This window comes from Nerophis ophidion, linkage group LG05 (assembly GCF_033978795.1).
Source record: "Nerophis ophidion isolate RoL-2023_Sa linkage group LG05, RoL_Noph_v1.0, whole genome shotgun sequence".
NCBI classification, from domain to species: Eukaryota; Metazoa; Chordata; class Actinopteri; order Syngnathiformes; family Syngnathidae; genus Nerophis; species Nerophis ophidion.
In genome coordinates, this window is record NC_084615.1 from 36,765,719 (window position 1) to 36,788,013 (window position 22,295).

At 38.2% G+C, this 22,295-nt stretch overlaps 1 protein-coding gene across 2 annotated transcripts in view; it reads left to right on the plus strand.

The window, feature by feature from the left end:
* Nucleotides 1–22,295, plus strand: part of LOC133553015 (estrogen-related receptor gamma-like) — a 52,545-nt gene that overhangs the window by 26,181 nt on the left and 4,069 nt on the right. The window contains exons 4-8 of one of the 2 annotated variants that reach the window (XM_061900745.1): nucleotides 2,170–2,286; nucleotides 7,838–7,930; nucleotides 11,494–11,604; nucleotides 11,667–11,843; nucleotides 21,105–21,374. In XM_061900745.1, coding sequence (XP_061756729.1) covers nucleotides 2,170–2,286; nucleotides 7,838–7,930; nucleotides 11,494–11,604; nucleotides 11,667–11,843; nucleotides 21,105–21,374 — 768 coding nt within the window. The remainder of the gene's footprint in view (nucleotides 1–2,169; nucleotides 2,287–7,837; nucleotides 7,931–11,493; nucleotides 11,605–11,666; nucleotides 11,844–21,104; nucleotides 21,375–22,295) is intronic. The other variant, XM_061900746.1, reaches the window with a different exon arrangement.

Consider the following 22,295-nt stretch of genomic DNA (forward strand, 5'->3'; position numbering starts at 1 on the left):
TGCATTTCATGGAAGCTGCTTTTATACCCAATCATGGCACCCACCTGTTCCCAATTAGCCTGCACACCGTGGTATGTTCCGAATAAGTGTTTGATGAGCATTTCTCAACTTAATCAGTATTTATTTCCACCTTTCCCAACTTCTTCATTACGTGTTGCTGGCATCAAATTCTAAAGTTAATGATTATTTACAAAAAAAAAAAAAAGTTTATCAGTTTAAACATCAAATATGTTGTCTTTGTAGCATATATATATATATATATATATGTATACATATATATATATATATGTATATGTGTGTGTGTGTGTATATATATTTATATATATACACAGTATATATATGTATGTGTATATATATATGTGTGTGTATGTATATATACATATTTATATGTATATATATATATGTTATATAAATTAAACAAGACGTGTACGTGGCGCAAGAGTATATTCCAGCCTTGAGTGATTGTTTTAATATGTTTGTAGTTTGGATTTTTAGGCAGAACAAAGTGAACTCTATTACCACTATTGTGAGCTGACTCTTGCTAGTGTTTATTTACAATTTAGAATGCATTAAAAACATTTTAAAAAAACATACTTATTTTCACAAGGATTGTGAATGATAGACAAAGTTCCCCCCCAAAAAAGTGCATTCCTCCTTCAACTCAAAATGGTTGCATCTCATATCAACCTCTCCCATTGAAATGAATTGAAATCAATTCAACTGCTGGATCAGTTTAGCACTCATCATGTAAAACGTATAGCTCATCCTCCTTATATTCAGGGTAAAAAAATATAAGCTTCTGGATCATCTTTTGTTGCAATTTAGTCGTTGTTGACTCTCATGAGTTCTGCCATGATTATTAGTATTAGCTGTTGAAGGAAATAGTAAACCTCTGTTAAATTAATGTGCCAACGTATGCTTAAAGTGATCTAAATACATAATGCTATTATTGATGTGCCTGTTACTACATTACATACATACGTACAACATGTATATAAAACGCTGATGGAGGTTTTTGAATGTTTTTTAAAGGGTTTTTTAGGCGGAATAAAGTTAATACCATTACCTCCATTGTTAGCTGACTCTTGCTAGTGTTTATTTACGAATTAGAATGCATTAAAAAAATATCAAAAACATACATGTGCTTGTTTTCACATTAGGATTGTTAATGATGGACAACATTTGTTTTTTAAAGTGCACTTCTCCTTTAACTCAAAACACTTGTATCAATAATTAACGTCTCCCATTAAAATGAATTGAAATTAATGTAACTGGAGCTTTTCCCCTAAAACTTCATATATAACATGCAGCATAACATGCCTTTAAAAAAAAAAAAAAATAAACTTTTATATAAAAAATCTTGCATAAAAACAACACAATATAATATACTACAAGCAACTACAGTAGTTTTATGAAGTAATGTAATATGTAGAACATTTACCTTCGAGAGAGGACTTCTACTGTGTCTCCTTCCAGCTTCTTCTTCGTCAAATACACCATCAGCAACTTTCCCATATTTTTATGGCTAAATGTCCCCCGTCTAAATATGTAGTAGTGTACCATCCTTGGCTGACGATAGACTTATTCTGCTACAGTATGGCACAGACTAGCAGTGATACGCTCCAGCTGCTTTACCAAGTTAGCCACACACTCTGTCATGTTTTTGGTTATTTCTTGAATTCAATTATCCACTTCTCAGCACTGTCCTTCACATACACTTTATTCCTTCTGATCGTTGGGACACAAAGTTATGTCAAACTGTGGCATTTACTACGCCAAATAATGGCGGGGATGCTTGTAACTAACATTTTTGCTTGCAACTTAAAGCATAACAATTAGCCGAGACACAGCTCTGATCTTAGAAGTAACACTCTAATCATTTAGACAGAGTGCATGAGAAAGCAGGAAGGAAAGGGTCTCTCTTTGCTCACATGGCTGTTATAAGCAACTATATTGTGCAACACATACGGTACGCTCCAAACTGCTTTCTCATTAGTAATAGAATTGAATTCAATGTGAACAACATTTTAAAGCGCGTGCAGATCTAGACGAAGCTGCCCAGTCATGATACTTCCATCTTGTGTGGTTCATAAAATAAATACATGAGGAGGTTGCCTACAGCCACAACTGTTACAAATAATGCTACAGAGTAATTGCTTTGTCCTTCAGGTAACATTGAGTACAGCTGCCCTGCATCCAACGAATGTGAGATCACCAAGCGGAGGAGGAAGTCGTGCCAGGCTTGTCGCTTCATCAAGTGTCTGGCCGTGGGCATGCTCAGGGAAGGTGAGTGTATAAATAAACCTTATTTTAATTTCATGAACGTGAACATATGTTTTATTCGTGCATTTGGCAGAATTTCAGACCTCCAAAATGGAGGAGGGATTATTCTTTGTAGTTTCTGCTGGGAAACCATTGCGCCATTATTGGGCTTTGCTTAGTTAAATGTAAGATGTTTGAAAGCTAAAAGTGTGTGTTGTGGTGTTCATTCATTGTAAGGGGACAACAATGTTACACACTCAGAATATAGCATTACATTTTTTTTGTGTGTGTTGGCGGTCCCAGGGTGTTGACATGTGCACATTCCATTGTGTTTGTGCGCGTGTGTGTGTGTGCACGTATGTGTGGTGTACGCGTGGCAGCAGTCAGGTGGTCCTTTAGTGCAACTGTGTGTGTGTGTGTGTGTGTGTGTGTGCTGACATATTGTTGTCCCAATTTAGAAGTGACTCAAAAAGGAAAACATGAGCGATGTCCTACTGTAGCGAGCGGCACTCATATGAGGCCAGTACATGATAATTGAAAATAATAGGGGCAGATAGAACCTTTACTAATCTTTATAGAGAAAGCTATAGTGGTAAAACTGCAGGACAACTTCTAATTATGTTGCTTTCACAAACGTTTAGTAGTATTTCACTGAAATAGTTTTGTTTAAAAATGAAAAAAAAAACTTTGAAAAACAAAGATTTTCAAGCCATAGATTGCATTTTCTATATAATTTATGTTCATTTATATATAAACAAATGTATAAATCAAAATATGTTCTTGAAACCTGTAAAAAATAATGATAGCATTCTAGTGACAACCTGTGGTATTTTTATGACGAATATGGTATTTTTACGACTACGGACTGCATGGTTTTGGGCAAAAATTAGATAGTAATTTTTTTTTTCTCAGAAAACTCATATTTTTGATTAAGATTTAAGAAAATGTGTAACCACTAAAAGACAACAGAGGGTTCGGGTTGCTGATGTCCTTTGTAATGAAACCGGCTGATTAAAAGGTTAAACGTTATACACAAAGACAAAACTTTTTGTATATGCATTATTTGTGTCAACATTTCAGTGTTTCCGCATTACATTATACCTTTTCGCTCTGTTTTTCCATTTTTAATCATCCTATTTCTGCAATGGGCTTTACGGGTAAAAGAAAAAAGCTGCGTTACACAAATACCGTACTTTTCAGAGTATAAGACGCTCAGGAGTATAAGTCGCACCTGCCAAAAATGCATAATAGAGAAGGAAAGAAACATTTAAGTTGCACTGGAATATAAGTCTCATTTTTGGGGGAAATTTATTTGATAAAACCTAACACCAACAATAGACATTTGAAAGGCAATTTAAAATAAATAAAGAATAGTGAACAACACGCTGAATAAGTGTACGTTATATGACGCATAAATAACCAACCGAGAAGATGCCTGGTATGTTAACGTAACATATTATGGTAAGAGTCATTCAAATAACTATAACATATAAGAGTCATTCAAATAACTATAACAAATAGAACATGCTATACGTTTACCAAACAATATGTCACTCCTAATTGCTAATTACGATGAAATCTTATACGTCTAGTCTCATACGTGAATGAGCTGAAAAATATTTTTTGATATTTTACGGTAATGTGTTAATATTTTCACACATAAGTCACTCCCGAGTATAAGTCGCACCCCCGGCCAAACTATGAAAAAAACTGCGACTTATAGTCCGAAAAATACTGTATACACTTTGAAAATCACTGCTTTACATGATTGCTAAACTGTCTCCAATCTGTGTCTTGAATGTTCTTAGCAGTTATGGAAGTGATGCAGGTTTTCTGTGTTTTGATACTTGTAGTGTAACCACATTACCCAGAAGTCTTAGCGGTAGAGCGGAACCGGAAGTATACACAAAAGTACTAGTGGAGATACGATTGAGGAGCAGGTACAATTTTCTTGCAGAGTTGTAAATAAGTTTTTTGCTGAAAGCTTTTCCTTCGTAATAAAAACAAGCAACAAACGTAACATTCTACAGGCTTTGCATTTGATTGTATGCACACACTGAGGGCTTGTGGAGGCGGATTTATCATACATCAGGGGTCGGGAACCTTTTTGGCTGAGAGAGCCATACAAGGCAAATATTTTAAAAAGTATTTCCGTGAGAGCCATATACTTTTTTTTAAGACTGAATACAACTAAATGCGTGCATTTTTAAGAGTATAAGCGGTAGGAATGGATGGATGGATGGAAGTCTCTTAATCTTTCAATAACATTGTTATTCTGAAGCTAATCAACAATAAATAAAATCCTTCTTACCATTAATGCGACTTCTTGAACAGGTGCGGTAGAAACCTGATGGATGGATTAAAATGCATGAGAATGTTTTATATTTTGAATGTTATTTTTGACAATGTGATTACCAGTGGAATTATTCATTACTTATCGTGTTAAGCAATGTCAACTAAGATTTATCAGAGAGCCAGGTGCAGTCATCAAAAGAGCCACATCTGGCTCTAGAGCCATAGGTTCCCTACCCCTGTCATACATCAACCACTGTTCCATTGAGTGGCAGCTGCTGAGCTTTCAAGTAGGGGAAACTTATTTTTAGTTAGTGCAGTCTGTAATTCACAGATAAAATATATAAAGAGCAATAACAGATCAAATATAAAGATGCTAGAGTTTACAAAAAAAACTGTCACTTAAGGAATTTTAACATTTTTCCATATCAACTCCGGAACAACGGAATAAAACTTGAAAAATGCTTTTTATATTTCAAGTCGAAGGTATTTGGCTTTAGACAGATCATTCAACCATTATGTAGAAGCTCAAAGTTCAGGTCAGCCAAGGCCAAGCCTTTCATTCACTTCCAGAGTTGAACATTTATTCAATGACTGTCTCGTTGACTGCAGTGGAACAACCCACTATGCTCCCCATTGAAGTCAATGGACGCTCAGCTTCAACACTGTTCAATGCATTATGACGCTACCATATTGAATGAGAAAAAAGTTGCATCAGCTCTCGCGAAAGTAGCGGCGTCTGAACAAAAGTTCAATACATTTATTCTACGAAATGTAAGCCCAAAAGTAGATATTTGTTGTGTTTTTACATTTTAGGGCAGTTAGACCAATTGCCACTGCTTCTATCATGATTTGTTAATGAGCAAGGGCGAACCCAGAAGTGCCAAATCTGTATTTGGGAGTTTATTTGTTGCCACAAATAAATGATGAATAGGAAACACTGACGTGAGTGTGTCCATGTGTGTGTAGCAGTGTGGGTTATGCAGACTCGGAGGAAGGAAGAGTCTAGCTTAGAGTCGCATGACATGATAGAGAGTAACATTGATTTAACAATATTATTTTATTTCATATCCTGATTAGTCTGCGATGAGGTGACGACTTGTCCAGGGTGTACACTGCCTTCCGCCCGATTGTAGCTGAGATAGGCACCAGCGCCCCCCACGACCCCAAAGGGAATAAGCGGTAGAAAATGGATGAATGGATGGATGGATCATAGTTAGTTGAAATGCACATAGTGTTTTTTGCATTTGGCATTTTAATGATAACATATGATGTGTCTATGACATTTTACATATTTTTATGACATCATGTAATAATAGATTTAAGGGACAACATACTATTATTTTAATGAGAAAATATAGTATAGAATATTATATACACCATTTAGCATTTTTTGTACCAAAGAAAATAGCATTTTAAAAACACACAGCCTTTTCATGACACAATAGTTCATATTTGTAACACAATAAAGTGTTTTTAGGACATTTAGCACAGATAGTAGAGCATTTTTGTAAGGGTTAGGGTAATAAAATATACTTTTTATGTTGCTAGAAAATAGTTTTTGAGAGCGTAGCTTTTTGTAGTTTTCCCACCTACTAAGCGATAGGCTTATAATAAGTGATATATTTTGAAATAAAAATGAACACAAGAATCGTACATTTTAAATGTAGGAGTTGTAACAAACACCCTGTCATGCCACATATTGTTTATAGCGTCTCTTTATGTTTGCGGACATGCAGGGAGAATTCCAGCTTCTTTACTCTTGTATTATCTTGTGCTATACGGCTTTGTTTAAAAGTGTCAGTCAACACTTTCAAACACACATGCACACACACACGGTTGCTCTTTCTTAATTAGGCTTTTTTAATGGGCTGTGAGCATCACTAGCATCTCAGCATCCCCTCCTCTTCCCCTTTTTCTTTCACCGTCCTTCTCATAAATACCTCCAAACGCCTTGTGGGATTCCTGGACCTCCGTGAAATGCGAACTGTGCCTCGTAACGGCGGCCATAAGCGAGCTCGTAACGTGCTCCATTGTGCCTCATAACGCCCTCCTCCCCTGGAGAGGACGCAGTAAAGGCCGAGACAGAGGAGAGCCTCACTTTAATTGGCCTCGGTTAGGAGATGTATATCTATGGACACGCTAAGGATGCACAAAACATGCTTACAGACATAAGCAATTGACTTTTTGTGTTGCTGCTTGTTTTGTTCAGCATGTTTGCATGCAGAGACATTTCTAGCGTCTAAACTTGACCAATTATTTTCTAAAACATCATAAATGCTATTGGACCAATCTAGCAGATGCTGTGCACACATTTTGCAGGGTTTTATAAAAAATGTTAACATACCACTAACCACTTTGGAATAGGGTCAAATTTAAATAATACAATAATATAATATGAAAAATACAGCACTTTTTTTTCCAAAATAGACTGTTTTAAGATGAAATATATACTTTTTTGTTGTAAACTATTGTGTTTTGTGACAAAAAAACATTGTTTGTGTGACTATAAAGAATTTTGGCTGCATAATTGATACAATATAGAATTATCATTGCAAATTCATGACAAAAACCTTCCATAGTGTTTAATGACTACTATAGCACAGTTTTGTTGCAAAATATTGCAATTTAAAGACCAAACATAACATTTTTGTCATAAATTATAGTATTAATTGATTAAATAAATGACTTATGGATGTAATTAGGGCTGGGCGATATGGCCTTTTATTAATATCTCGATATTTTCAGGCCATGTCACGATACACAATATGTATCTCGATATTTTGCCTTAGCCTCGAATTAAACTTGATGCATATAATCACACCAGTATGATGATTCTTTGTGTATACATTAAACATTCTTGTTTATACTGCATTAATATATGCTCATTTTAAACTTTCATGCAGAGAGGGAAATCACAACTACGTCAATTGACCAAAACTTTGTTTATTAAACAGTTATTAAGCAGTGGTACAAACATTCATGTCATTTTAAAACAAAAAGTGCAAGATTGTCAGAGACATTTTAAAACAAGCTATTAGTGCACTTTTGTGCATGATGTCACTAAGATGACATATCAAAACAACACTAAATTAAAGTGCACTTTTTGTACAGAACGCCACTACAATAGTTTAAAATAAAAAAAGTGCACTTTTGTGCATTATGTCTCACAAGATATTCCAATAACTCAAATAAAAATGAGCTGCATAATAGAAAATCAAATTGCTATGTGGTAGGTTACTGCGAACATTATCTTATGTTGTTTACTATTTTTTTCATACAGTGCTGATGTGGAAATGGTTGCCTCTGCATTTTGTTGGTGTGGCACCGAATGGAGATGTTGACATGCGGAGTAACACTCTTCATTCTCTAGCAGGTGACTTTTCAAATGATGCTACATATTAGCAGTGCTGCTACTTTTTGTAGAAACGCTTTTGCCCCACACTTGACAATTTACGGTTGTCTGTTCGACATATTCCCACTTGAAGCCAAACCACCGCCAGGCGATGGACCCCCTGCTGTTCTTCTTGGCAATTTATTCTTCCTTCATTTGTTACCAGATTCGCACCTTCTTTCTCTCGTATTACCACTCGCACCACAGCTAACGTTACTCATGCTATTACCTCTCTGCTCCGCGAGGCCGTATATGTATGTGACGTATGTAAGAAGGTGCGCTTGCTGTCTGTGAGAAGGAGAGACAAGAAAGAGTGAGAAGAGCCTGTAGTGTAATGCCAGCAGCTAAAAGCAACTGTGTGAGAACATACACTCGAATATCACGATATAATCATTTTCTATATCGCACACACCCACGATATATTGACTATATCAATATATCGCCCAGCCCTAGATGTAATGCATTTCTTGTTATTCTTTAAAAAAATTGCATTTTGTATAAAAAAATACAATTTTATGATTTCCTAACTTTTGCAAAATATAACCTTTTAAGGCAACATATGTAATTTTTTATATAAAACTATACTGTTTTATGACAAAATATAGATTTCTTGTGGCAGAATGTCTGTTTGTCTATCTGTGTTGGCCCTGTGATTAGGTGGCAACTTGTCCACAGTGTACACCACCTTCCGCCCGATTGTAGCTGAGATAGGCGCCAGCGCCCCCCGTGACCCCAAAAGGAAATAAGCGGTAGAGGATGGATGGATGGATGTGGCAGAAACATTTTTTGGGACATAGTACAGTATTTATGTGAATATGTAAATCCTTTTTGGGGCAAAATGTATACAAGTATTTAAAGAAAAAAATATAGATTTTATGGTTTGAAATAATATAATAATGGAACAAATATAGCATTTTCCTGTACAAAACATTGCATTTATGTGACAATATAAAGCATTTTTGTAACAAAACATAGCATTTACTGAAACAATATTGCAATTTTGTGAGAAACTAGTGTTTTTATGACAACATAAAGATAACAATGTGGACAAAACCAGTGGTGTAGTTTTTAGGGCTTGAAAGCGTGAATGCATTCAGTCATCACAAAATGTGAGAAGCCTGGGATTGTTTGGAGTGAACACATGTGGGTCCTAGCTGTAACATAATGGAGGGTTGCTGGTGTTTTTCCGGCACCACAGGAGCCGTGGTCATCCCGGTTCAACTGAGGGATGCTTCAGATCCCGCTGGATACATTTGGGTTGGTTGTAAAGACCACCTCCCTGCGGAGGCAGAGAGAAGTGATGAAAGTGTGAAAAAATAGATCAAGAGTGTGTTTATGGTGCGCTGACCAGAACTGGTTCTGTTTTGTTATCTGTACAAACTATTCCTGGCTCGCTCCTGTCAGCACATTCCAACATTAAAGAGTTACACTTTCTTCGCTCTTATCCACACACACACACACACACACACACACACACACACACAGACACAGACACACACACACACACACACACACACACACACACACACACACACACACACACACACACACACACACACACACACACACACACACACACACACAGTCATGTGACACCTAGAGTGGCACCTGCCAAATGCCCGGGCTAATCTGCATTTACTGTTTGCCCCCCGCCTGCACCACTCGTGACATCACTGGGTGTCACAAGGCAGTTCATCCATTTCTTTATTACCTCATCTTGTCAAAGAGGAAAACTTCACTTTTTTACACTACTAACAATCAATATAATCTTTATTACAACGCAATGTCATACTTTATGTAATAATTATAATACACCTCATTTTTGATGATAATCCGACCGGTGTTTATATTTAGTCATGTGTACATGATGATTAGCCTTCTGGCGTTAACATTTAGTCATGTGTGCATGATGACAATCCTTCTGGCGTTAACATTTAGTCCATTTGTACATTATGATAATCCTACTGCTATTTACATTTAATCATGTGTACATTATGATAATCCTACTGCTGTTTACATGTAGTCATGTGTAGATGACGATTATCCTACTGGCGTTTACATTGAGTAAAAATGTGTTCATGTTGATAATCGGGCGTTCACATTTAGTCATGTGTCAATGATGATAATCCTACTGCCGTTTACATTTATTTATGTGGGGATAACGATTATCCTACAAGTATTTACATTTAGTCGTGTACATGATGATAATCCTACTTCCGTTTACATTTAGTTTTGTGTACAAGATAATCCACTGGCTTTTAAATTGAGTTATTTGTACATGATGATAATCCTATTGGCGTTTACATTTAGTCATGCGTACATGACAATGCTCATATTGGCCTTTATATTAAGTCATGTGTACATAATAATCATTCTGGCCTTTACATTTAGTCATGTATACATGACAATGCTCATACTGGCGTTTACAATGTGTAATGTGTAGTGTACTGTACATGTGTACATGATGATATTCCTTCTGGCGTTAACATTGAGTCATGCGTACATGACAATGCTCATATTGGCCTTTACATTAAGTCATGTGTACATGATAATCCTTCTGGCGTTTACATTTAGTCATGTACACAGTACATGACAATGCTCATTCTGGCGTTTATAATGAGTAATGTGTAGTGTACTGTACATGAGTACATGATGATATTCCTTCTGGCGTTAAGATTGAGTCATCTGTACATGATGACAATCCTTCTGGCGTTAACATTTATTCATGTGTACATGATGATAATCCTACTGCTGTTTACATTTAGTCATATGTAGATGACGATTATCGTACTGGCGTAATGTGTACATGTTGATAATCTGGCGTTCACATTTAGTCCTGTGTCAATGATGATAATCCTACTGCCGTTTACATTTATTTATGTGTACATGATGAAAATCCTACTGGTGTTAACATTTAGTCAAGTGTACATGACAATGGTCATACTGGCCTTTACATTCAGTAATGTGTACATGATGATAATCTTTCTGGCGTTAACATTGAGTTATGTGTACATGATGACAATCCTTCTGACGTTAACATTTAGTCATGTGTACATGACAATGCTCATACTGGCGTTTACAATGAGTAATGTGTACATGATGATAATCCTAGTGGCGTTTACATTGAGTCATGTGTACATGATGATAATCCTATTAGCGTTTACATTGAGTCATGTGTACATGATGATAATCCTACAGCCGTTTATATTGAGTCGTGTACATGATGATAATCCTACTGGCGTTTACATTTAGTCATGTGTACATGATGATAATCCTATTAGCGTTTACATTGAGTCATGTGTACATGATGATAATCCCACTGGCGTTTATATTGAATCATGTGTACATGATGATAATCCTACTGGCGTTTATATTGAGTTGTGTACATGATGATAATCCTACTGGCGTTTACATTTAGTCATGTGTACATGACAATGCTCACACTGGCTTTTACTTTTAGTCATATGGATATGATGGTTTTACATTTAGACCACAGGAACAGTGTATGTGCCAAAGCGCTTCAACTGTAGCTCATGTTTGTACAGGTGTTCGTCTGGATCGTGTTCGAGGTGGCCGCCAAAAGTACAAGCGGAGAATCGACAGTGAGGAAAGTCCGTATCTTCACCTGCAGCACGTTCTTCCACAGAAGAAAAGCTGTAAGCGCACGTTTTGAGAGCTTCAATAGAGGGGAATGTTAATGAAAAAAGGTAACTTCCAGTCAACACAGTTGGAGACAACAAAGTGGTGTCCCTGCTCCTGCTGGCCGAGCCAGACGCCATCTTCGCCATGCCGGATCCAACAGTGCCGGAGAGCGACATCAAGGCTCTGACCACTCTGTGCGACCTGGCCGACAGAGAACTGGTGGTCAACATCGGCTGGGCCAAACACATCCCAGGTAGGACGCTAAGTCTCTAATCAGATCACCACCACGGCTGTTTGTTTTCCTAATCAATCAATCACATGACTTGCCGGCCACCTGGAAGTTCTAATTGACTTTTGTTGGCCTCTCACGCAACTTTCCCGCTGTTTCCTCAACTGCTTTATCAGCGGCAGTTGTCCACACCCAAAACATCGCCATGGAAACACCTGCCTTTTTTTTCTGTTGACACCACGTCTCTGCACTGCTTACAATACAAACAAAACATTAGGGTGTGTCTCTCTGTCTGTCTGTCTGTGTGCGTGTGTGTGTGTGTGTGTGTGTGTGTGTGTGTGTGTGTGTGTGTTCTTGTATATCTACCCTTCTTGAGACATCAACAGACATTTACAGTTCTCTTTTATGTATTTTAAAATGTATGTCTGAACGTATTACTTTTTTGAAACTGCTGACATGTGCTGTTGACCTCTTGGCCAGGTCACCCTTGTGAAAGAGATCTTGATCTCAATGGGTTTCTTATCTGGTTAAATAAAGGTTCTAACAAGGAAAAGTACCTTCCAAATGAGGTTCAGTGAACAAGTTAGGACTGAAATCATGGTCCCAATACGGAAAACCATAGCATCTAATAGAAAGCCAAATACTACAGTCTGTGAACAATGTTCCAAAGTCAGGATTTTTTGTTGATTTAATGTGCATACAAAAGTAAATCGACAGGAGCAAAGGCAGCAATCTATGAGAAAACAAGACAGCAGCTAAAGAAGGACTTCCCTATTTCCCCCCCCCCGCCCCCCAAAAAAACCGCCAGGTGAACAGCTGACTTTTGTCATAATTTTCCATCCATCCATTTTCTACCATTTATTCTCTTTTGGGGTGACAGGGGGTGCTGGCGCCTATCTCAGGTACAATCGGGCGGAAGGCGGGGTACACCCTGAACAAGTAGCCACCTCATCGCAGGGCCAACACAGATAGACAGACAACATTCACACTCACATTCACACATTAGGGCCAATTTAGTGTTGCCAATCAACCTATCCCCAGGTGCATGTCTTTGGAGGTGGGAGGAAGCCAGAGTACCCGGAGGGAACCCACGCAGTCACGGGGAGAACATGCAAACTCCAAACAGAAAGATTCCGAGCCCGGGACTACTCAGGACTTTCGTATTGTGAGGCAGACGCACTAACCCCTCTTCCACCGTGCTGCCTGTCATATTTATCAGATTATTTTTTTATTATAATGGCAAATTTCAAAGTTTTCTTATAAATTTGCCCAAATTTTAAGCTTTTCTTTTACAATTGCGACTGTTATTGAGTAAAATTCCAACATTTATCATAATATTGCACAAACGTTCAGTTTTTCTTGAAAAATGTTGACTTGCGTTGAGTAAAATTACGACTTTTATCATAATAGTAGAGGTAGGCATTTTTCAGAGGTTTCAAGAAGGTAACAAATACAAGACTTTGAGTGCGTGTGCGTCTGTGCGAATGTGTGTGCGAGTGCGAGTGTGTGGGTGTGTGGGTGTGTGTGTGTGTGTGTGTGTGTGTGTGTGTGTGTGTGTGTGTGTGTGTGTGTGTGTGTGTGTGTGTGTGTGTGTGTGTGCGTGCATGCGTGCGTGCGTGCGTGCGCGCGTGCGTGCGTGCGTGCGTGCGTGCGCAGTCCTACATGGACAAGGCCCAAACCGTTTGTGCCTCTTCATCAGTATGTCCATTAGGGCTGGACCATTTCGGCAAAAATAATACTCACTATATTTTTGCTGGATATTGTCATCACAATTAATTACAGGATTATTCATTAATACTAATTAATGTGAAAACTTGAGTATTTACTGCACCAAAACACAACATTAAATATAGTTAAAAAAAAACTGGATATAAATCAGTAATGAATAAACCACAAGTATCAATGACAATAGCAAATCTAATGAATTTGGATTACAATAGTAATATAAAAAAACAATAAAATGCAGTTTTTCCTGTTTTCTTTTTAATAAAGTTTTTTTTTACCTTTTACACTTATTTTACCATCATAGAGTGTGTGCTTTTTGTGTAAAACAGCATTTAATAAAGGGTTTGTTAATTTAATACAAAAATCCTCACATTATGATCAGTGTTTTAGGTCAAAGCACAATCATTTTGTAAACATATCAATAAGAGCTTTAAGTACATTAGTTTTAGTTTTATTTTGTTAGAGCAGTCAGACCGGGGGAAGTGTGCTGTGCTGTTGTTCTCAGCTTGATGAGTAAAGACGTGACTCACTTGAGGCTGTTAAAAGAATAAATAAAAAAAGAACGCCTCTCGAGCTGCGACCACTGTTAGTACATCGATGTTACATCCATGATGTCGTTCACAACAACACAAACAGATGAGATGTGTTGTGTGTGTATGATTGTGTGTTGTGGGTGTATGGATGGTTCTTGCTAGCTTTAGCTTCCTAGTTCCGTTACTGTTTCAAGTGGCGTGTCTATGTTTAGTTAAGGACAGGGCGGTTCATTTGTCGGGGATAAATGAATGCTATCGGATGCATTACTTTCCCCCCAAAATTGTTCGTCTCACAATGACAACATTTCACTCACATTTATGTCAATTTCCCTGATATTATTTTGTGTTAATGAGCAAATTCCCTTTTATTGGCCAATTATGTGACTCAGTCCGCGGTTATGTGAACGCGGAAATCATATGTCTTAGTTTTTTGTTGCGTTTAGTGATTATTGATGAGGCATACTGCCGTTGTGTCAAATAAAGAGTAGCAACCATGTTGAGATCCCGAACTTCTAGTAGACATGCTGTTTTTTCACTCATTCGCTCCTCATCTGTTTTACCATCACAAGTACCGGAATTTGGCGCTGCGATGAGATGGCGACTTGTCCAGGGTGTACCCTGCCTTCAGCCCGAATTCAGCTGAGATAGGCTCCAGCGACCCCCCCGTGATCCCGAACGGGACAAGCGGTAGAAAATTGATGGAAGTTCCGGAATTTGCATGCACGTTGCTTTTTTCGATTATTATATTTTTATAATCGTCAGAAGCCAGAATCGAAATCTAAATTAAAATTCGATTAACTGTCCAGCCCTCATGTCTATTGTTCTGATAGAAGCTTTCTGGAATTTGTCTATCAACAAATGAGGTCTTAAAAAAAGATGATGTAGTGTGTGGTTTGACAGTGACATGAGATGGCGACTTGTCAAGGGTGTTCCCCGCCTTCCGCCCGGTTGAAGCTGAGATAGGCGCCAGCACCCACCGCGACCCCAAAAGGGAATGAGCGGTAGGAAATGGATGGATGGATTAAAGGCCTACTGAAACCCACTACTACCCACCATGCAGTCTGATAGTTTATATATCAATGATGAAATATTAACATTGCAACACATGCCAATACGGCCGGTTTAGTTTACTGAATTGCAATTTGAAATTTCCCGGGAGTTTCATCTTCGAAACGTCGTGTAATGATGACGTGTACGCAAGACGTCACGGGCTGTCAGGAAATCTGAGCGCTGCGCACACACACAGCTAAAAGTCGTCTGCTTTAACGGCATGATTACACAGTATTTTGGACATCTGTGTTGCTGAATCTTCTGCAATTTGTTCAATTAATATTGGAGAAGTCACGGTAGAAAGATGGATTTGGGAAGCTTTAGCCTTTAGCCACACGAACACACGGTGATTCCCTGTTTAAAATTCCTGGAGGTGAAACTTTCCTATGGATCAGAGCGCGGTCAAGCCAACATGGATCCCTACCAAATGTCAACCAGCAGGTTTCGGTGAGAAAATTGTGGTTAAAAAGTCAGTTCTTACCGGAAAAAAGCTGAGCTTGTGCCCTCCATAGCTGCCGTCGACTCCCCTGAGACACTGCGCGTCAAGACACCCGTGGAGACACCCTTCCGACTATCAGGTACTATTTAACTCACTAAAACACTAGCAACACAATAGAAAGATAAGGGATTTCCCAGAATTAACCCAGTAAATGGCCCTGCGATGAGGTGTACCCCGCCTTCCGCCCGATTGTAGCTGAGATAGGCGCCAGCGCCCCCCGTGACCCCGAAAGGGAATAAGCGGTAGAAAATGGATGGATGGAAACTAGTAAATGTGTCTTAAAAACATCAGAATCCGTCCCAATACAATCGTGTTTTTTTTTTTAACTTGTTTTTTTTCTAGTCCGTCGTTATCAATATCCTCAAACACGAATCTTTCATCCTCGCTCAAATTAATGGGGAAATTGTCGTTTTCTCGGTCCGAATAGCACTTTTTTTGGAGGCTCCCATTAAAAACAATGTGAATATGTGAGGAGCCATCAAACATGTGACGTCATCGTCTGCGACTTCTGGTAGAGGCAGGGCATTTCTCTTAGCACCGAAAGTTGCGAACTTTATCATGGATGTTCTCTACTAAATCCTTTCAGCAAAAATATGGCAATATCGCGAAATGATCAAGTATGACACATAGAATGGACCTGCTATCCCCGTTTAAATAAGAAAATCTAATTTCAGTATGCCTTTAAACTTTGTGTAGAGTCTGACATGACGATGTTAGCATTTAGCATTGATAGCGTGCAAACATCGTCAACTTTCACATAATTGTTAAGTTGAAAAAAACTATTGTAAATAATAATAATAAAAACATTTCCATTTTATTTTTTTAAATTTCCTAACCAAAAACACATTTATTTGACCACTTGTCAAATAAATCTGGTGCTCAATTACATGGTTAATGCAAAAATAAATGCATTTTATAATTTTAATATATTTATATAGTCGTAAACATAAATTCCACAAATAAATACTCTGCTGGGTGTGCCTCTAAAATCATAAAATCGCCATAGCCTTTTTTTTGTCATCAGCAATTTTTTTTTCAACGGTTTTAAATGGTAAATTTGGCTGACAATTTACTGTATAGAATACTTTTCAACCCTTTGCTTATTTGTTTGACTAATTTATATGAATTATAGAAATGTTTAGGTTGTAATTTAAAAAAAAGCTTAATAAATAATGAATTACCTTTTTTTAGGAAAGTTGACAAAAAGGACAATTGTTTGAAAAAAATAGGTAAAATTAGAATATCAAAAATAAGTACAAAAAAATGAAAACAGATATATAAAAAATTCAGAATAGTAAGATAAATAAAAACAAATTAAAAAATTATTTAAAGTAAGATTAAAATAAAACATATTTTAAATACATTTTCACAAAAATATGTAAGAATATGTAAAAAATAAGTAAAATAAGATATACAACATAAATAGTTATACAAATAATTAAAAGTTGAGCAAAACAAAAAGCAGACTTTCTGCAAATCTTCTGTGATACAAAAAATAAAAAACAACGAGGTCTTCATAGCGTCATAATGGGGGTGTCACATGGTTTCAGGGAGAGTGATGGTCCATACGAGGTCTCCCCACCCAGAAGACCAGAGGCCTGGACGCAGTGGTCTGAACAATCTGAGTTCCAAGCCCAGGGGGAGGTGACTGTGTGTCCCTCGCTATGTGTCCCCTGCTTGGGGGGACGTTGATGCTGATGAGGTTTGAAAGTCGGGGAGGGGGTCTGGACTGGCACATGAGCTGGCTAAAGAGCAACTTTGCTTTTGGCCTTTTGGAGCTGGCTGTCATAAGAGTGTGTGATGGACCATGATACACTCCTTTGTGTACACCCCCCACTCTGCTTTAATTAAAACAAACATGAGTGTGTGTGTGTGTGTGTGTGTGTGTGTGTGTGTGTGTGTGTGTGTGTGTGTGTGTGTTGGAGGGGGAGGTTATTTGGTTTAATGGTTCTCCTGTTTTGTGTAATTCTTATTAAGGGTAGGTGTGACCTTACAGTGTCATTATTTCTGTGTCCTTTACACATTTGTAGTGCATCATAAAACTGAATGCCTGAATTCATTGTCATTTGGCGTTTTTGGTTTGGTTAGAGTTAGGTTTAGTGTTGCTGATAGAGGTTTTGTTTTGGTAATATCTCGGGTTTGGTTAGGGGGTTTTCTTAGGGTTTTTGGTTTGTTCATCATTAGTGTTTTGGTTAGGGGTTGTCTTAGGAATGTTTTGGTCATAGTTAGGGGTTTGGTTACAGTTGATGTACGGTTTTGGTTCTTTAGAGTTGGGGTTTTGGTCAGAATTGGTCTTACGGGTTTTGTTTTGGTTAAAGTTTTGGTACAGTTTTGGTTCGGTTAGAGTTGGGGTTTTGGTCAGGGTTGGTCTTACGGGTTTTGTTTTGGTTGTCATTAGGGTTGTCTACAGGTTTTGTTTGGGTTACATTTGGGCAATCTACCAAATTAAAGTGCCGTCCCTTAAAGAGGTTTAATAAAACAATTAAGTATCAGATATGGATTCTTACTGAGGTTATATTATGATCTGTTTTTAACCCAGGACATTACTTGAGATAGTGTTAAGATAAATAAATACAAAACCTGGGCAAAATACGGCTCGCAGGCCACATGCGTTTTAAATAACCGTAATTCTTGAACTACAAAAAGTATTTCAATGGTCGAAATCTGTGCTTTTGGGTGTTATTTGAGTTATTACAGTAATCTACGTCACAGCAGCTCAGACGAGTAACAAAGCAGAGCGGGCAGGGTTGGTTTTCAGAGCAGCCAGCCCAAGTGTGTCAGAAACAGCTGTGAAAGCACATTTTTACGTGATAACATATCGTATTATAGGTGTTTATTACACTTTGAATTCAAATTTTGGTGTTGTTTTTACATTTTTGTTGTATTTTGCTTGATTGTAAAAGATACACAACTATTGAGGAGCTGGTCTGAGAAGTAAAATAGGAGCGACATTCATATGTTGTTAATATTCAGTGTTTTATTGTTCATAGTTGATCTTATTAATCCCAATTTCTTTATTTTAATGTACATTTTGGGTTTCCAATTCAGTAAAAAACTGTAAAATTCTATTCCGTTTTTTGAGGTGGTCTGTCATAACATTTTTTGAATTCTATCGGGCATTGTGACTTTTGGTATTAGTGTTTCTGAAAAAGGGACCCAAACACATACTGTACAGCAGATTTTTAGATAAATGTGTATATATTGTGAATTGTGAAGTGAATTATATTTATATAGCATTTTTTCTCTAGTGACTCAAAGCGGTTTACATAGTGAAACCCAATATCTAAGGTACATTTAAGCCAGTGTGGGTGGCACTGGGAGCAGGTGGGTTAAGTGTCTTGCCCAAGGACACAATGGCAGTGACTAGGATGGCGGAAGCGGGGATCGAACTTGCAACCCTCAAGTTGCTGGCACGGCCGCTCTACCAACCGAGCTATACCGTATGTGTATATAATTTATACACACATACACATTGGCCCCCACACACATTTTCTTTCTCAATGTGGCCCATGAGTCAAAATATGTGCCCAGCTCTGCTTTATAGGGTACTTTCTATTGAGAAGTAGCTGTCCTCAATTGTGACCCCTAAATTTCAATTTATGAATATACTGCTAAACGCATTTTTCAGATTTGTTTCAATGGTTTAATTTAGAAAATCTTGATGATTAAACAGAGGTTGAAAAACTGATTAATTTTAGTTTTTTAAATTAAATTACATTTATTTTTATACCACTCGGAAACACCAGAGTTTTCAGAGATTTAGGCCACACCCCTACATTTTTGACCAGGAAGTGAAATTACATTGCTGCTTTTGATGGTTGCGTTGTAAATGATAAATGGGTTGTACTACGCTTTTCTACCTTCAAGGTACTCAAAGCGCTTTGACACCACTTCCACATTCACCCATTCACACACACATTCACACACTGATGGAGGGAGCTCCCATGTAAGGCGCTAACCAGCACCCATCAGGAGCAAGGGTGAAGTGTCTTGCTCAGGACACAATGGACGTGACGAGGTTGGTACTAGGTGGGGATTGAACCAAGGACCGTCGGGTTGCGCACGGCCATTCTCCCAACCGCACCACGCCGTCCCCGCTGTAAGTCACTAAATCCTAGAGCTTTTAAATAAATGTGTTCTAAAGTCTGAAAATCTGGGTGCATATGCTCTTCAATTATGTAAAATTGTTCAGCTTCTTTGCAACACATTATGTTTTTATGAGTGTACAACTCTTCAAAGATGTGTTTGCCAGTCGTATACTTGCGAGCATTGATTACTTATGCTCAAAATGTGCCAGAATTATCACACCATAGAACATATGATAAAAGTTTTGGTGGTGACGTGAGCATTTCAGTAGTGACAAAATGAAAATGGAAAGTAGTTTAATCCTACCATTTTGAAATAATTGTGTTCACAAAATCTTAAAAAAAGGGACTGCCTTCAATAATCGTTGTTTTAAATCATTTAAATCAAATGATTGATATCTGATTGGTTTAATGCAGTGCTGTCTTTTTAACCTTTTTTGAGGCAAGGCACATTTTTTTCATTTAAAAATACGGAGGGACACCACCAGCAGAAAACGTTATAAAATTAAACTTCCACCAGGTCCTCCTCGTGCCTTATTCTGAGTGTGTTGGTGTTTCCTTGTGTGTAGTGCTTTAGTTCTTGTCTTGTGCTGTTATTTTGGTGTTTTCCTGTAGCAGTTTCATGTCTTCCTTTGAGCGCTATTCCCCAGATCTACTTTGTGTTAGCAAGCGAGGCTATTTAAGTTGTTGCTATTCTTCATTGTGGAGACATTGTTGCTTGCCATGTCATGTTCGGATGTACTTTGTGGACACCGTCTCTGCTCCACACGCTGCAAGTTTTTGCTGTCGTCCAGCATTCAGTTTGTTTACTTTGTAGCTAGTTCAGTTTTACTGTCGTTTTACATAGCCATCCCTACGCTTCATTGCCTTTTCTTTTCCCTTTTTGTTAATTTTTTGGTTTAAGCGTTACATACCTTTTTAACTGGACGCTGTGGTTTGCATATTGGGATCACAACAGACCATCCTCGTCTCACCCGACACATTACGACTTTTACAAAGCAATTAACTACCTGCTGCCACCTACCGACATGGAGTATTGCGTGGTTACCCTGCCGGGTTCTACACAGCACGGACACTAAGGTACGGCACATTATTTGCAGATTATAATTATTGATTTGCAAAAAATATTTTTGGACCAATTAGGTGAAATTGCATAATTTCCCACGGCACACCAGACAATGTCTCAAGGCACACTTGTGTGCCGCGGCACTGTGGTTGAAAAACACCGGTTTAATGTTTGTTCAACTTCATAAATCATTAACTCTTAGTTATGGTTTCATTCATGGTTAAAGTTTTGGTGAGGTTTAAAGTTGAGCTTTGGGTTTGGTATGACTTGGTTTCTATTAGGGCTCTGTGGGTATTAATATTTCTACTTTGTGATGTATGCTGGCAGGCTTTCCATCTTTGTCGCTGGCAGACCAGATGAGTCTTCTGCAGAGCGGCTGGATGGAGATTCTGATCCTGCGGGTGGTCTTCCGCTCGCTGGCGCTGGAGGACAAGTTGGTGTATGCCGAGGACTATGTGATGGACGAGGAGCAGTCCAAAATGGCGGGACTACTGGACCTCAACAATGCCATCCTGCAGCTGGTCAAGAAGTGCAAAGCCGTCGGGCTGGAGAAGGAGGAGTTTGTGCTGCTTAAGGCCATCGCACTCGCTAACTCAGGTGACACAACTCAGTATCGATGGAACCAGGGTTAAATTGACATTAGAGCCAAATCTCCTTGTCCTTTACTTTTCATACCTAAAGTATTTGCAGCGCATCACTTTTTCCACATTTTATATTACCGCCTTATTCCAAAATGGAATACATTCGTTTTTTCCGCAATATTCTACCAATAACACCCCAGGACTATGTGAAAACGCTCGGGGGTTGTTTTTTTCAGACCTTATTGCAAAATTATTAAAAATAAAAAAGGAAGAAATCTCATCTACATAAGTATTCACAGCCTTTGCTCAATACTTTTTTTTTTTTATCCACCTTTGGCAGCAATTACAGCCTCAAGTCTTTTTGAATATGATGCCACAAGCTTGGCACACCTACTGTATCTTTGGGCTGTTTTGCCCATTCTTCTTTGTAGAACCTCTCAATCTCCATCAGGTTGGATGGGCAGCATCAGATCTCTCTAGACATGTTCAATGGGAGGTCAAGTCTAGGTTCTAGCTATGCCACTCAAAGACATGTACAGAGTTGTCCTGAAGCCATTCCTTTGATTTCTTGGCTGTTTGTTTTGGTTTATTGTCCTGCGAAAATATAACCCGTTGCCCCAATCTGAGTTCAAGAGCGCTCAGGTTTTCATCCAGGATTTCTCTGTACATTGCTGCATTCATCTTTCCCTCTATTCTGACTACTCTCCCAGTTCCTGCCGCTGAAAACATCCCCACAGCATGATGCTGCCACCACCATGCTTCACTGTAGGGATGGTATTAGCCTGGTGATGAGCGGTGCCTGGTTTCCTTTAAACATGACGCCTGGCATTCACACCAAAGAGTTCAATCTTTTTCTCATCAGACCAGAAAATGTTGTTTCCCATGGTCTGAGAGTCTTTCAGGTGCATTTTGGCAAACGTTTTACTAAGAAATTACT